The sequence below is a fragment of the Triticum dicoccoides genome, chromosome 6B (genome assembly GCF_002162155.2).
Source record: "Triticum dicoccoides isolate Atlit2015 ecotype Zavitan chromosome 6B, WEW_v2.0, whole genome shotgun sequence".
NCBI lineage: Eukaryota > Viridiplantae > Streptophyta > Magnoliopsida > Poales > Poaceae > Triticum > Triticum dicoccoides.
This window is the reverse complement of record NC_041391.1, coordinates 227,776,191-227,789,833: the sequence shown is the minus strand read 5'-3', so window position 1 is coordinate 227,789,833 and position 13,643 is coordinate 227,776,191. Positions and strand designations below refer to the sequence as shown.

The window sequence follows — 13,643 nt, the reverse complement described above, 5'->3', positions numbered from 1 at the left end:
GTATTTTCATGTACCAAAACAAGTATAATCTTGAAATTGTCTTTCCTTGAATTGAAATTATTATTTTTGTCCAGAACATACATGTTTATCTTTGGTAAAGAATCCTAAAACTTGAACAAATAGTACACGCATAATGTTTTTTTATACGACCCGCCAACCAGGTTCAACTGCCATTAGCGTTTCTAGCCTGGCACAGTGTAACTTGTTTAAGGTAATGCAGGCTTTGGGCCACGTCCCGCTCTCCCCTTTGGTGTAAATTGCTCTGTCTTGGTTCATATGTCGTGGGCCGGACCGTTTAAGGTTGAACATTCACCTGGACAAGAAGTTACACTCAGTCTTGCACAGACAGGTTTCACCACATGTCGTGGTACGTGGGTGCCAAGGCTACCCATGGGTGGATCATATAAGTCAAACTCCTAGCCATTCATGAGCTTATCGGATATACCTGATCTCATAGACCGTGATCATCAATCTACTTCATATAGGTGTGTTCTTTAAATACTACATGTAGGACGGCGTATTGAATGATGTAAGTTTATTAAATGTTCTCTCCAACTCCTGATTTGTTTTCCGAGGTCCTACTTCACATGATCTCTAAATCACACAGATTGGGTTTCCCTCGAAAAATGTTGTGGGTATCAAACCCATCTCCATTGATGCATTGTCTATCACATTCCTTCATAGCTCTTTTGTAAATAGATCATTTTTAGCCGTTGTAAATAGACATTTTGTTCTAACACTATTACTCAAGAGTTTTTCTACTTCCAAACATATCTTATCTCTACATGTCTTGAACTCTTCATGTTATCCTTTGACCCGATCACTTTAAAAAGTACTATTTGATTGTCATTGTTCATGATGATAGCGAGTATGTTTTTTTCAATCACTAGTAAGTCTATTAAGATTTCATGGAACCATTCTATTCAGTAATAGCTTTGTTTAATGTTGCAAATTCTGCTTCCATTGCCGACCTCGTTAAGGTGATTTTCTTGCAAGACGTCCACGAAACAACACACCACCGAGAGTAAATATATAGCCACTTGTGGCCTTTATCTCGTCAACACCAGAAATCCAATTTGAGTCACTATATCCTTTGAGGACTCTTTATACCCAATATAGTGAATGCTATAGACCATGCTTCCTTTTAGATCACACACCACTCTCTCAAGAGGTGTCAATGGCATCTCTCGGATTGGAAACAAGACGGCTTAGTTTACTCACCCCGAATGATATGTCAGGCCTCCTGATTCTAGCTAAATACATGAGCGGGCAATGATTCGAGAATATTTCAATTAATCTCTAGTGCCTTTTGATCCTTTCAAATAAACACACTAGGATCATAAGGTGTTAAAGAACATTTGCAGTTAGAATAGCCAAATATATACTCAATATATTTCCACAAATAAGATTGCAGAATATATAGCAATCCATCGTTTCATTTATCAATAACTCGATGTTCAAGAACAATTAGCTTCAAGAAAATCTCAGCTTTGTTACTTTTGGAGGGCATGCGCCTCCTAGATTGGCTAGGTTTGCTTGGGAGCCTTCAAGGTGTGAAGGAAACAATAAGTTTGTATGGACTTGGAGATCCGTCTACTTCATGAAGATCTACCCCGAGTGAGGCTTGACCTTCTTGGCTATATGACGTGCTGGTATAGGTTGGTTGGTCGTCTTGTGGACCCTTTGTGGTGTAGTACTTCGTGGAATTGTTTCTTTGTGGAACTTGCAACCGGAATCTCTGTGATCCTAGAACCTTCGTGGTTTGAAGCCTCCAGGAGCTTGGAGTAGGATAGTGCCAACTGCCCGAACCATGGGAAACAACTTCATCGATCCTCCCCATGTTTGCATTCATCTAACCTTTACCTTTGCTTCTACTCATGCAAGCTTTGTCTTCACTTGTTATACTTTAGTAGACTTGCATGTGTAGGGTGTTCCTAGGCTATCACTAGAAAATCTTAAAATCACCAAGAACTTCAAAATTGGGAAAAGTGTTCCCTAGATTTGCCAGTCTATCCACCCCCTCCAGACTATACTAAATGGTCCTACAAGTGGTGTAAAAACAAGGGCTTGTTAGCGACATCCTCTATTAGTGAATCCTTCGTAAGTTGGCTCATTGGTTTGGCTTTACCATGAAAAGAGGGTACAACTTCTAGTGAGGAGGTTATCTTTAAAGAGGTCCTTACATTGATGGCTCTAACTTCGCTAGTTGGATCATAAGCTGAGAATGCATATTATTGATCATGACCCAATTGTTGGCCAATTACCCGTGCTGGTTTACAAATTCTTTCAAGGTGGACAAATTACGGATCATGAATCCACTCTCGATGAATTGAAGATGTGGCAACATGATGCTCAAGCATGTGACATCTTATTCAACTCTTGTGCCTCGACGAGTTCAACAAGATTAGTCATCTTGAAAGTGCAAGGGAAGTTTGGGATACTTTGGTGGAAATGCATGAAGGCACCACATCCATGAAGGAATCCAAGCTTCACATACTTCAAGGTCAACTTGATAAGTTCAAGATGAAGGATGGTGAAGGTGTTTACTCTAGGTTTGCACTCATCACAATTGAGATTGTCGGCTGAAGTGATGAAGAGATGACAAACAAGTTTGTCATGAAGATCTTATAAGGGCATTAGATGGTAAGTATGACACCATATGCACTCTTATCCAAATGGTGCCAAATTACAAAGATCTCATGCCTACCAGAGTGATTGGAAGGATTGTAGGTCATAAGACAAATCTTAAGGATAAACAGGAACTCCATTGCCAATCACCCAGTAGTGGTGCTTACAAGGCCACTAGTGACACTCCCAACTCTTCGAGTGAAAAAGTGAAGGTCACTAGCGAGGAACTTAGCTTCATGTTCTGTAACTTCAACAAGTTCTACTCCAAGAACAAGTTCAAGTGCAAAGATCAAAGCTACTCAAGGTCAAGAAACGATGATTCAAGATCTAGCAATTATGAGAGGTATTGCTACAATTGTGAAAACCCTAACATTTAGCCTCCGATTGTTTAGAACCTTCGAAAAGAAGAAACCAATCTCCTTGAAAATATAGACTAAATAAGGATGACGAAAAGGAACGAAGGCATCAGAGACATAAGAGCATCTCCAGCCGCCCCCCCCCCCCCGAGCGCCCCCCAGGAGCCCTTTTTCTTCGCCGGCGACGTAAAAAGGGCAAAAGTCGGCCCAGCCGAGCCCCCCAAGCACCCCCAGAACCTCAAAAAAGCGCCGGCGAACCCAGGGCAAACCTAGCGCGTCGGGGGGCTGTTGGGGGCGCCGGCGGAAGCAACGATCAATCCTATTCCCCCACGCGTCCTTTTTCTTGGCGATTGTCCTGGGGGCAGCCACGACGATTGTCCCGGGGGCACCCACGGCTAGAAAACGACACTCGTCGTCCCCCCGACGGAAGCGTTTTGCCCCCCAGGACGTGCTTTTTTTGGTCCGGCGATTGTCCTGGGGGCTCCAACGGCTGGAGATGCCCTAAGGATATACAGAAGAAATGCAAGTACGCCAAGAAATACTCCAATAAAAGATCATACACAAACATTGGTGAGTGGGTATCCAATTCAAAATCCGAGACAACTTCGAAGCTACATACTACTCCAACTCTTCTTGGATATTAGTGACGTGCCCTGATGATCCGAGACAACTCCGAAGCTACCTACTAATCCGAGACAACTCCGAAGCTACCTACTACTCCAACTCTTCGTCAGTATCAGTGATGTGCCCTGATAATCCGAGATAACTCTGAAGTTACCTACTAATCCAAGACAACACCTGGTAATACCTTATCAGTGACGCTGACGTGCCCTGATAATCCGAGATAACTCCGAAGCAACCTAACAATCCATGACAACACCTGGTAATCCCTTATCAGTGACGTGCCCCCTACCCGACACACGCCACAAATATCTTCACATATTATCGGAGGTGTGGGCCACTACGGGCACACCACTGGTGAGCTATCTCCTATAATGGTTTTCTTAGCATAGGTGGCCGCGTATCCCCAATGGAGCCATCCAATCAAAAAATCAATAAACTCTCTGAAATTTTAGTTGGTATTAAAATATTTATAACCTCAATTTGTTGGCCGGCCTATATTCTAACTAATTTCAATCCAAATTTAGTTTCAGTCAAAACCCATTCAAATTAAATGAATTTTGTTAGTTGAGAATTCCAAAAGAATTTTCAACTTTTCCAAAATTTTGGATACATTTCAGCGACTTCTGAAATTTATCTGTTATCGGTATTTTAAACCATGCTGTCCGGATCCATCTTCGGAGACCCGAGAGGGACCCAAACTGGACGAACGCAATCTTCATGGAGTACTTTCAAACATGTAAAAGTTTGACGAGAGGCATGAAACCCGCCTAGCCATGGATGCGTGAATCGTGCACAATCAAAAGCGTCTTTTTCCTCAGCTGCAGGCCGGCGTGAAATCGCGCACAACAGCACAAGTCTCGCCACTGCTATATATACGCCCATGTATCCATTTCAAAACTCATCGAGCAGCTCTAGCGTTCAGAGGCACACATTTTTCTCCTGCTTCCAGAGTTCTTCCGGTCACCAAGAAGCAACTATAACATGGATGCCCAGAACAAGGAGGTCGCTGCTCTCATCGAGAAGATCGCCGGTCTCCAGTCCGCCATCGCCGAGCTGCCGTCGCTGAGCCCGTCCCCCGAGGTCGACAGGCTCTTCACCGACCTCGTCACCGCGTGCGTCCCGCCGAGCCCCGTCGACGTGGCGAAGCTCAGCCCGGAGCACCAGAGGATGCGCGAGGCGCTCATCCGCCTCTGCTCCGCCGCCGAGGGGAAGCTCGAGGCGCACTACGCCGACCTGCTCGCCACCTTCGACAACCCGCTCGACCACCTCGCCCGCTTCCCCTACTACAGTAACTACGTCAACCTCAGCAGGCTGGAGTACGAGCTCCTGGCGCGCCACGTGCCGGGCATCGCGCCTGCGCGCGTCGCCTTCGTCGGCTCCGGCCCGCTGCCGTTCAGCTCCTTCGTCCTCGCCGCGCACCACCTGCCCGATGCGCACTTCGACAACTACGACCTGTGCGGCGCGGCCAACGAGCGCGCCAGGAAGCTGTTCGGCGCGAGCGAGGACGGCGTGGGCGCGCGCATGAAGTTCCACACGGCGGACGTCGCCGACCTCACGCAGGAGCTCGGCGCGTACGACGTGGTCTTCCTCGCCGCGCTTGTCGGCATGGCGGCCGAGGAGAAGGCCAAGGTGATAGCCCACCTGGGCGCGCACATGGTGGAGGGGGCGTCCCTGGTCGTGCGGAGCGCGCACGGCGCCCGCGGCTTCCTGTACCCCATGGTCGACCCGGAGGACATCAGGCGGGGCGGGTTCGAGGTGCTGGCCGTGCACCACCCCGAAGGTGAGGTCATCAACTCTGTCATCGTCGCCCGTAAGGTCGTCGACGCGCAGCTCAATGGGCCGCAGAACGGAAACGCGCACGCACGGGGCGCGGTGCCGCTGGTCAGCCCGCCATGCAGCTTCTCCACCAATATGGAGGCGGGAGCGCTTGAGAAGAGCGAGGAGTTGGCCACCAAAGAGCTGGCCTTTTGATTCCAAAATGTGCGTGCTGATCATCTCTCCTCAACTCGTCATTCTGTCGCCTGCGATCGTGGTAAATTTCCTACTCGCGTGTGTTCTGATGTTTGTGCCTGTAAGAGAGATGCGTTCTGCCTCGTGTTGTTAATTTACACACGTTACATGTACTTGTATTTGTACCTGGAGTAATGGTATGTAAGAGAAATCATGTATGATTTGAAGTGTAATGCTAAATAATAAGAAAGCTTGATGTAGACATTCAGAGTGTCCAATATTAACTTCCTGAAGATACCAGTTTTGCTATCTCTCAATCGGCTGAGAAATACTCCTAAGCTCACACCAACAATCATCCAGTCTGATCACTATGATTCGTGCAAGTATAAAGGAGCCATTGTAGTATAACTATTTCTAAATCAATTTACATAATTACTAACAAGATAATAACTTCCAGAGACATATGCTACACGACAGTCACCGTCTATTCTAGGATTTTTCATGTATGAATCCTTTAATTCACTAAGCCCCCTAGGATTGGTGCCCTCTCAAGCAACTGAGGTCTCTAATTTAAAATCGGGTGCATGCTTTTGACTTGTCATTGCCCTCGCTCGCTTGATGGTGGGCCCCCCTTGATAAGTATATGTTGGCATGGACCTTGGTTCTTGATGGTGGAGGGGATGGCCTTGGCATGTCAAAATCGGTAGGCGTTCCGTCTCGCCTTGCATCAATACGAAGAGCGGCTATCGGATTTACCTCTTCCACATCGCATACCCGCATAGGCCAGAAGGCACCCGCGCTGCCACCAGCCCACCACTGTGTCGCCGATCTACCTATCTCTTTCCACCTCTCTCGCGGCGAGGTAGTGGTCAGTACGACAATGTGCCTGAAGGACTAGGCAATGCGCGAGCTACAATAGGCCGTCGATGCCTTCACCGTGTGTCTTCTTCCTCCTCCAACCGCTCACCTCTGGCTCGCCTCCCTATTCCTCTTCCGACTATGATGTCGTGCCTCGCTGCTACTCATTGCATCATCCCTGTATCTGACGTGGTCAATACAAAAACTAAGCGGCGATCGAAAAATGAAAAGTACCCCACCTGAACCCACTGGCGGAGCTCCCCGGTGGGCAGGGTATGGCGCCTGCCATACCTTGATTTTGAGCAAAAAAAAAATTAATACTAGTACGCATCGATCGTGTACGCAGACGCTAGCAAAATACACGCTGCTGTCGCTGTTAACGGGCCGCGCAGCAAGCGACTGCGACCTGATGGGCCAACAGGCAACAGAGCCACAGAGGCCCGAGGCATCGAGCGAGCGAGCGGCGGCCACGAGCAGAACGCACACACAATCGACCAGACCAGAGGCGACCGCTCTGTTCTATCCCCACCCACGAGGCCACACACACCCTAACCCTAAGCTAGCGCGGCGGCGGCGGCGGCTGGCCAAGTTGCCAGGAGCGGGCGGGGCAGGCAACGGCGGGCAGGGAAGGCAACGGCCGCTGCTGTCTAGGGGGCTAGAGGAGGGCGGCACCGCGGCAGCAAGAGGCAACGGCGCTCTGGGCGCAAGCGGCAGTGGTGCTCTGGGGCTCTGGGTGCAAGCGGCGTCTCCAGCCGGGGTGAAAAAGATTCAGGTACGAGAAAGTCAAGTGCCATTCAAAACGCTATGAATTTCTTGTCCACTGAAGCTGGATACTCCTTTTAGTCCTCTAGATTCTAGAAGCGAAAAGTGTCTGCAGAGTGCAGATGCCGAGCACCTAGTAGCAGCGGCAGGCCAACAGCAGTCCGGTTGTCCGGCCATCCGGCCACTTCTTAGTCCAGCACAGTCCCGGCCAGATTGCCCAAAGATGGAAAGGAAGAGGAAGGGAACAGGAAACCCAAATGAAAGGGGAGGAGGTGATTTTTCAAATTTCCTGAAATTTTGTAGCAAATTTTAACAGTAGCTTGATGCCTCAAATTCAAGCAGATTGTAGTGACATATTAATGTTGTGAACATTCTGGTTGTGAATTGCAGATTTGAAAAGATATTTTGAAGTGCTTGGTAGTGGCAGCAGCTCGAAATCGAACTCAAGTACCCGTAAAAGTGTCAATGTTCCGGCACATGCCACTCATCAAGATCAAGCGAGTTCGGTGGAAGTAGAGCATGAGAATTTAATGCAAACTGAACAAGTGGAGGAAACTGCAGACTCTCTTGAAGCTATAGTGGAAAAGAATGTTGAAGTTCATGGAGTTGAAGGTATATCTGTTTTTAGTGAAGATTACATAAATGGTGATCCTGGACTTCGCATTTCACTTGATAGATTTGCCCCCAACATTAGAGATGATGTTAGATTTGCTTATATACGAATGGGTGCAACTCGACCAACCAGTCGCACTTTCCCCCCAAATAAAGATGGAAGATGCTTCCGGCCACAATGGTATAAGGACTTTGATTGGTTGGAATATAGTGTAACACAGCATAAGGCCTATTGCTTCTATTGTTATCTTTTTAAGCATGACCGAATGGATGATAAATTTGGGCATGATGTTTTCTCCAAATTGGGTTTTGATTGTTGGAAAAATGCGGTTGCAGCATTCCGTAAACATGTTGGTGGGCCATGTAGCATCCACAATATTTCAAAAACAGCATGTGATGATTTTAAAAATCAAAGGGCAAGTGTGAAAAGTAAAGTTACAACTTACAGCAAAGGTTCACTAGTCAAGTACGAAACTCGTGTGGATACATCTTTGGGCATTGTAAGTTATCTAGCATTGCAAGGTGAACCATTTCATGGGCATGATGAATCCAGTACTTCTTTGAACAAGGGGAATTTTTTAGAGTTACTTGATTGGGTGAAAGAAAGAATTCCAGAAGTGAAGGTTGCATTTGATGAGCTATGCCCTAAGAATGCCAAAATGACTTCCGGAAAAATTCAAAAAATCCTTACTTCTCATTGTGCACAAGCGGTCACCAAAGCAATCAAAGAAGAGATGGGTGATTGTCTTTTCTCCGTTCTTATTGATGAGTGCCCTGATATATCGGTGAAAGAACAAATGGCCGTGGTAATCAGGTACGTGTTTAAGTTTTTGAAATGTCTATGTGCTTTTTGATCATTTTGTTTCATGTAGAGTGGTCAACTAATTATATGACTTTCTGTAGGTATTTGAGCAAACAAGGAGAGACTATTGAACGCTTTTTAGCTATTAAGCATGTTCCGGACACAACATCTGCTTCTTTAAAGAAGGCATTGTTGGAGGTTTTTGCTAAAAATGGTCTAGTTGTTGCGCGACTACGAGGGCAAGGGTATGACGGGGCATCTAATATGAGAGGAGAATTCAATGGCCTTCAGAAGTTAACTCGAGATGAGAACCCATATGCTTTCTATATCCATTGCTTTGCCCATCAACTGCAGTTGGTAGTTGTTGCTGTTTCGAGATGCTGCAAGGGTGTTGAGGATTTTTTTGAATATGTGACCATGATTGCTAATCTCAGTACTTCATCTTGCAAGAGGAAGGATAAATTGCTTGACAAGCAAAAAGAGGTTCTTTTGGATAAGATTAAGAGTGGTGAGATGCCGACGGGGAGAGGGAAAAATCAAGAAACATCCTTGGTCAGACCTGGAGATACAAGATGGGGCTCTCATTACACAACCTTATCTCGCATTGAATCAATGTGGGATGCAGTCATAGAGGTTTTGGGCATTGTTGAGGATGATGTGCGTGTTCCATGTAGCTGGAGGTTTGGTTCATCAAATGGAGACTTTTAGCTTTGTGTTCATCCTGAAGATGATGCTAAAAATCCTTCGCATGACAAATGATTTGTCTCTTCTATTGCAAAAGAAGGATCAAAATATTGTTCAGGTATGTGATGGAACATGCTATATGTATCTAGTCTGCTTGATATGTTTTGTTCATGTAAACATACATGCATCTAAAATTGTAATTGTCTCATTTCAGGCAATGTCATTGGTTACGGATGTGAGAACACGTTTGATCAACTGGAGAAATAATGGTTGGGAGCCACTCTTGGAAGATGTCAAAGCCTTTTGCGCCAAAAACGATATTCCCATACCAAATATGGATGACATCTTCACAAAGTGGGGGAAATCAAGAAAAGGTGGACGAAACAATGTCACGGCTGACCATTTTTTCCGTGTGGACACCTTCTATGCTGCCATAGACTCCATCACCACAGAGTTTGATCATCGTTTTAATGAGGTATCTTCAAAGCTGCTCCAGAACTTCTCTTGTCTTGACCCTAGAAACTCATTTTCTAGGTTCAATGTGAATAAGCTTGCTAGACTCACGGAGATTTATCATGAGGATTTCTCAGATTATGAACGTGAACATATAGTTGATAACCTAGAGCTATTCATTATCCATATGAGAAGAATTGAAGACTTTAGAGCTTGTCATGATATTGCAAGTCTAGCAAAAAAGATGGTTGAACTTGAAAGGCATGTCATGTTTCATGCTGTTTATCGCCTCATTGAGTTGGCACTGCTACTACCGGTAGCGACGGCAACAGTTGAAAGAGCCTTCTCATCAATGAAAATCATCAAGACTGAGTTGCGCAGCAAGATGTGTGATGGCTGGCTAAATGACTTGATGGTGTGTTACATTGAGCGAGAGATCTTCAAAAGTATTGATCTCAATAAAATTAAGGAAGATTTTCAGAAGGAGGGTAGGGCACTGCCATTGCCTGGGTCTTCTACACGCCACTAAATGCTTCATTATCGGTATGTTTTAGGTTGTTTTTCTATCGAAACATTCTGCAATTTCGTTGTATTTGGTTATTCGTTTGTAGTGTGCACTGTTAGTGTGTATTGACTCCTTTGATTTGCATAAAGAAAAATCTTAGTGAGACTTCGCCCCACCTTAATTTTTGTTCGTGGTCCGCCTTTGCCTGAACCTATCTAGCCTCGCCCCTTTCCCGAGACATCGTGTTCAGCCGCGTTGTCTCTGGCTCATTCCCGGCGAGGCCTTGCTGCGGACACCATGGTTGGCCAATCTCCCAGGGCTCAGCCTCGGAGCTCAGAGCTCTCTCCATTTCTTCTAGAAGAAAATTGACTTGCACCAGTTCATTTTCCAGGCCACTTACGAACAGCAGATGCGAAATACCTTAGAACTATCGATGTCTCCATATCACCGAATGATAATCTAGTGCCCCCTGGTGTTGGCTGCTATAGCCACACTAGGAGTGAGAGAGGTCTCGATGAACTTTATTCCATGTCATTGTCTTTAGCTAAGCCACCACTATCCACCGTTGCCACTCCTGTTCTTCTCCACCGACTGACGAACCACGCCGCACCAGAACCAGTTAACTCTCGTACACCTCTCCGCCTGCGACTCCACTCCCGCGTCTTCCCATCTTCGATTCGTTGCTGTCCGGGGCCTCGCCGTCGTCCACCACCTTGGATGCGCTCGCCGCGGCATGGTCAACACAGAAAACAAATGAATACTCCCCCTGCTAGCTGGGACCCACCATAGTGGGAGGCTGACTTGTGGGCCTACTAAGTTGACGCGGATGAAGGGCTTTGTCAACTTAGTCAATATGAACGATTCTAGCTCCAATGACCATATGATGTCCATCCAATGGCCGTAGTGCTTCTTCAACCTCTGGTCTTCTTGCTCCAGCCGCCCAAACCAGCGTCAGTCGTGCCGCCTGCTCCTGCCTCCCGTGGCCGACTCTGCTGCCACGCAGGCCTCACCGCCCCACTCTACTCCAACCTCTGGCCAGGCCATCCCTTTACTGACCCACAACCCCTGTTATTCTGCGGCGACGACAGCCTCACACCGCAGCCGAACCAGTCAACCCTCATACTCCTCTCTACGTGGGCATCCATTGCTGCGTCTTCCCCGGCTCCGCGTCGTCCCCTTCCTAGGCCTTGCTGTCGTTCACCGTCTTGGTGTTCTCGGCGCGGCGTGGTCAATGTGGTCAAGGAACGACTTCCATCGGAAGAGTATTGTAAGTGGAGAGGCTGACATCTGGGTCCACGGCTGCAGCAAGAAAATGCCTCCTTATTATGCGCAAAATAATGATTTCTCCACCTGACAACAGGGACCCACCGGATGGGCCACCGTATTTCGTGAAAAAACGTTTCCCCTTGACTGTTGGGACCACTAGCTACAACTTTGCACACAAGGAATTACGTCCATATTACGGGGAAAAAAATATGATTCTCTCCCTGACAGCTGGGACCTACCAGCTATATCTTCGCACACAAGGAAGTGCCTCCTTACCTCCCTGACAGCTGGGATCCACCCGGTCGAACCATACGTAGGGTTGTCTGTCTGGTCACAAACGTGTATGTACATACTGGTTGATCGGTCTGTCTGCAGGCTGCAGTGATGAACCGTGGCCGAGTAAGGAAGGGCATGTGTCATAGTAGAGAAACTGCGACGTGTTCATCGGGAGGCAACGGAATGCGTCCTGTTCATCGGCAGCCAACCAGCTGGGTCGGAATGGAGAAACTGCGTCGTGTTCATCGGGAGGCAACGGAATGCGTCATGTTCACCGAGAGCCGACCAGCTTGGATGGAATAGCCAAAACGAGGCCTGGTGTACCGCAGAACGCAGGAAACGGCCTTCTGTTCGACCGCCTACGGTCGAAACTGTAACATCCTAAATTTTCAATTTGGAATGTTATACATAGGTCATCATTGCATATCATATTTTATTGCATTTTTGGTTGATCCTAGAAATTCTAAGCAACTCAAGGACCTACAGAGAGAGTTGGGGATTTCGTTATTTTCATATTTGAGTTTTTTCTCAAATTTTGAAAGAGGATCATTTAGTTTTAATTTTTTTCTCTTTGAATATTTCTAATATGAAAATAAAAGAAAGGGGATAAAATGACTTCTCCAAATAAAAGAAATATTGAAGGAAAAATATTAAAATCAAATAAGAATTTTATTTGGACTTTTATTGCTATTTTATTTGAACTAGGAAAAATATGCATTTTTCAAAATTGCATTAGAGCCCCAAATAAATGTTCACTTTGTCCGCAATATTATTAGAGGATCGTGAAAATTTATTTTAGGATTTTTGGACTCCGTTTAGTATTTCTTCTTGTTTTTCCGCGTCAGTTTATTTAAAAAAAGTGCACCGATCTACTCGGGCCGTGCCCGACCTGGACACTGCGCCCGACCGGCCTTATAAGCCCGCGCCGCAACCCCGCCGCCCAAACCCTCGCCCGCCGCCACCAACCGCCCGGTCGCCATCGGAGCCGCCACCGACCCCGCCGCTGCCGATCCCACCGTCACCGAGGTAGCCGCCGCCGCTGACTCGGTTTTCTTGGAAAAACCGTTGTTTTTTTAGAAAACCCTAGATCTATTTTTTATTGGATCGGTTCATTTTTTTTCTGGTTTACCTAATTAGCGGACGTTCGTCCGTACGTTCATTTTAACGAACGTTGTTCGTCAGTTAGCCGCAGACAGCGAAAGTTCATTCGTTAGCCTGTTCGTCCTATTTATTTTTTCCATGGTTTTTCCGCAATTATTTTCGATCGTGATTTCTGCCCTAATTTTTGTTTTAGTTTATCTTTTCGCTCGTTTATCCAAATCAGGTGACACAGGCGCCTAGATCTTCGTCTCGAAGCCCTCTTTCTGTTTAACCAACTTAAACAAGATTTTGGTACTATAAACTTGACTTTAGTCTAGATTAGTAAATGAATCTTGTTTATTTCGTAGTTTGAGTTTCATTACTCTGTTTGATTTTATTCTTTTTGCAAACCGGAGTTCTTCAGTTGAACTTTCTGGTTAGATCTTCTTATTTGAGTTTTACCCGTGCTTCTAATTTGAGTGCTTATGTATGTTATTGTTTGTTTGCAATAGAATTCCCGGAGTGCGAAGCGTGCTACTACGAGTCTCTAGGTTTTGTGGATCATCAGCAAGGCAAGTAACACTTTGATCATACCTCTTTATTACCCAATTTTTATGCATTACTTACATCCCTCAAACATTGCATGGTTAGGATCTAATATAACATGTGGGTTTGGGTAGTAGATGATGAGGTAGAACCTATTGCCCTTTTATTACCAAACCTTTGGGAGTTACTTCTACGTTATGCTCAGGATTGCTATGCTATGCTTGTAGACGTGGATTGGTGA

General features: G+C 46.1%; 2 protein-coding genes across 3 annotated transcripts; both read left to right on the top strand.

Moving 5' to 3' along the window:
* Positions 1-4,522: 4,522 nt before the first annotated feature.
* Positions 4,523-5,818, top strand: LOC119323111 (nicotianamine synthase 1-like). Its single transcript, XM_037596688.1, has one exon. The coding sequence runs from the start codon at positions 4,590-4,592 to the stop codon at positions 5,577-5,579; it is 990 nt and encodes a 329-aa protein (XP_037452585.1). The 5' UTR covers positions 4,523-4,589; the 3' UTR covers positions 5,580-5,818.
* Positions 5,819-6,921: 1,103 nt separating this feature from the next.
* Positions 6,922-13,414, top strand: LOC119323110 (zinc finger MYM-type protein 1-like). 2 transcript variants are annotated; one of them, XM_037596687.1, is made up of 7 exons: positions 6,922-7,188; positions 7,260-7,450; positions 7,569-8,604; positions 8,694-9,394; positions 9,491-9,751; positions 9,867-10,272; positions 13,369-13,414. In XM_037596687.1, exons 2-4 carry the CDS (start codon positions 7,402-7,404, stop codon positions 9,298-9,300), a joined length of 1,692 nt encoding a protein of 563 aa, XP_037452584.1. In that variant the 5' UTR covers positions 6,922-7,188; positions 7,260-7,401; the 3' UTR covers positions 9,301-9,394; positions 9,491-9,751; positions 9,867-10,272; positions 13,369-13,414. The 2 variants fall into 2 exon arrangements, with proteins under 2 accessions (XP_037452584.1, XP_037452583.1); XM_037596686.1 differs by having other exon boundaries at positions 9,491-10,272.
* The last annotated feature ends 229 nt before the right edge of the window (positions 13,415-13,643 follow it).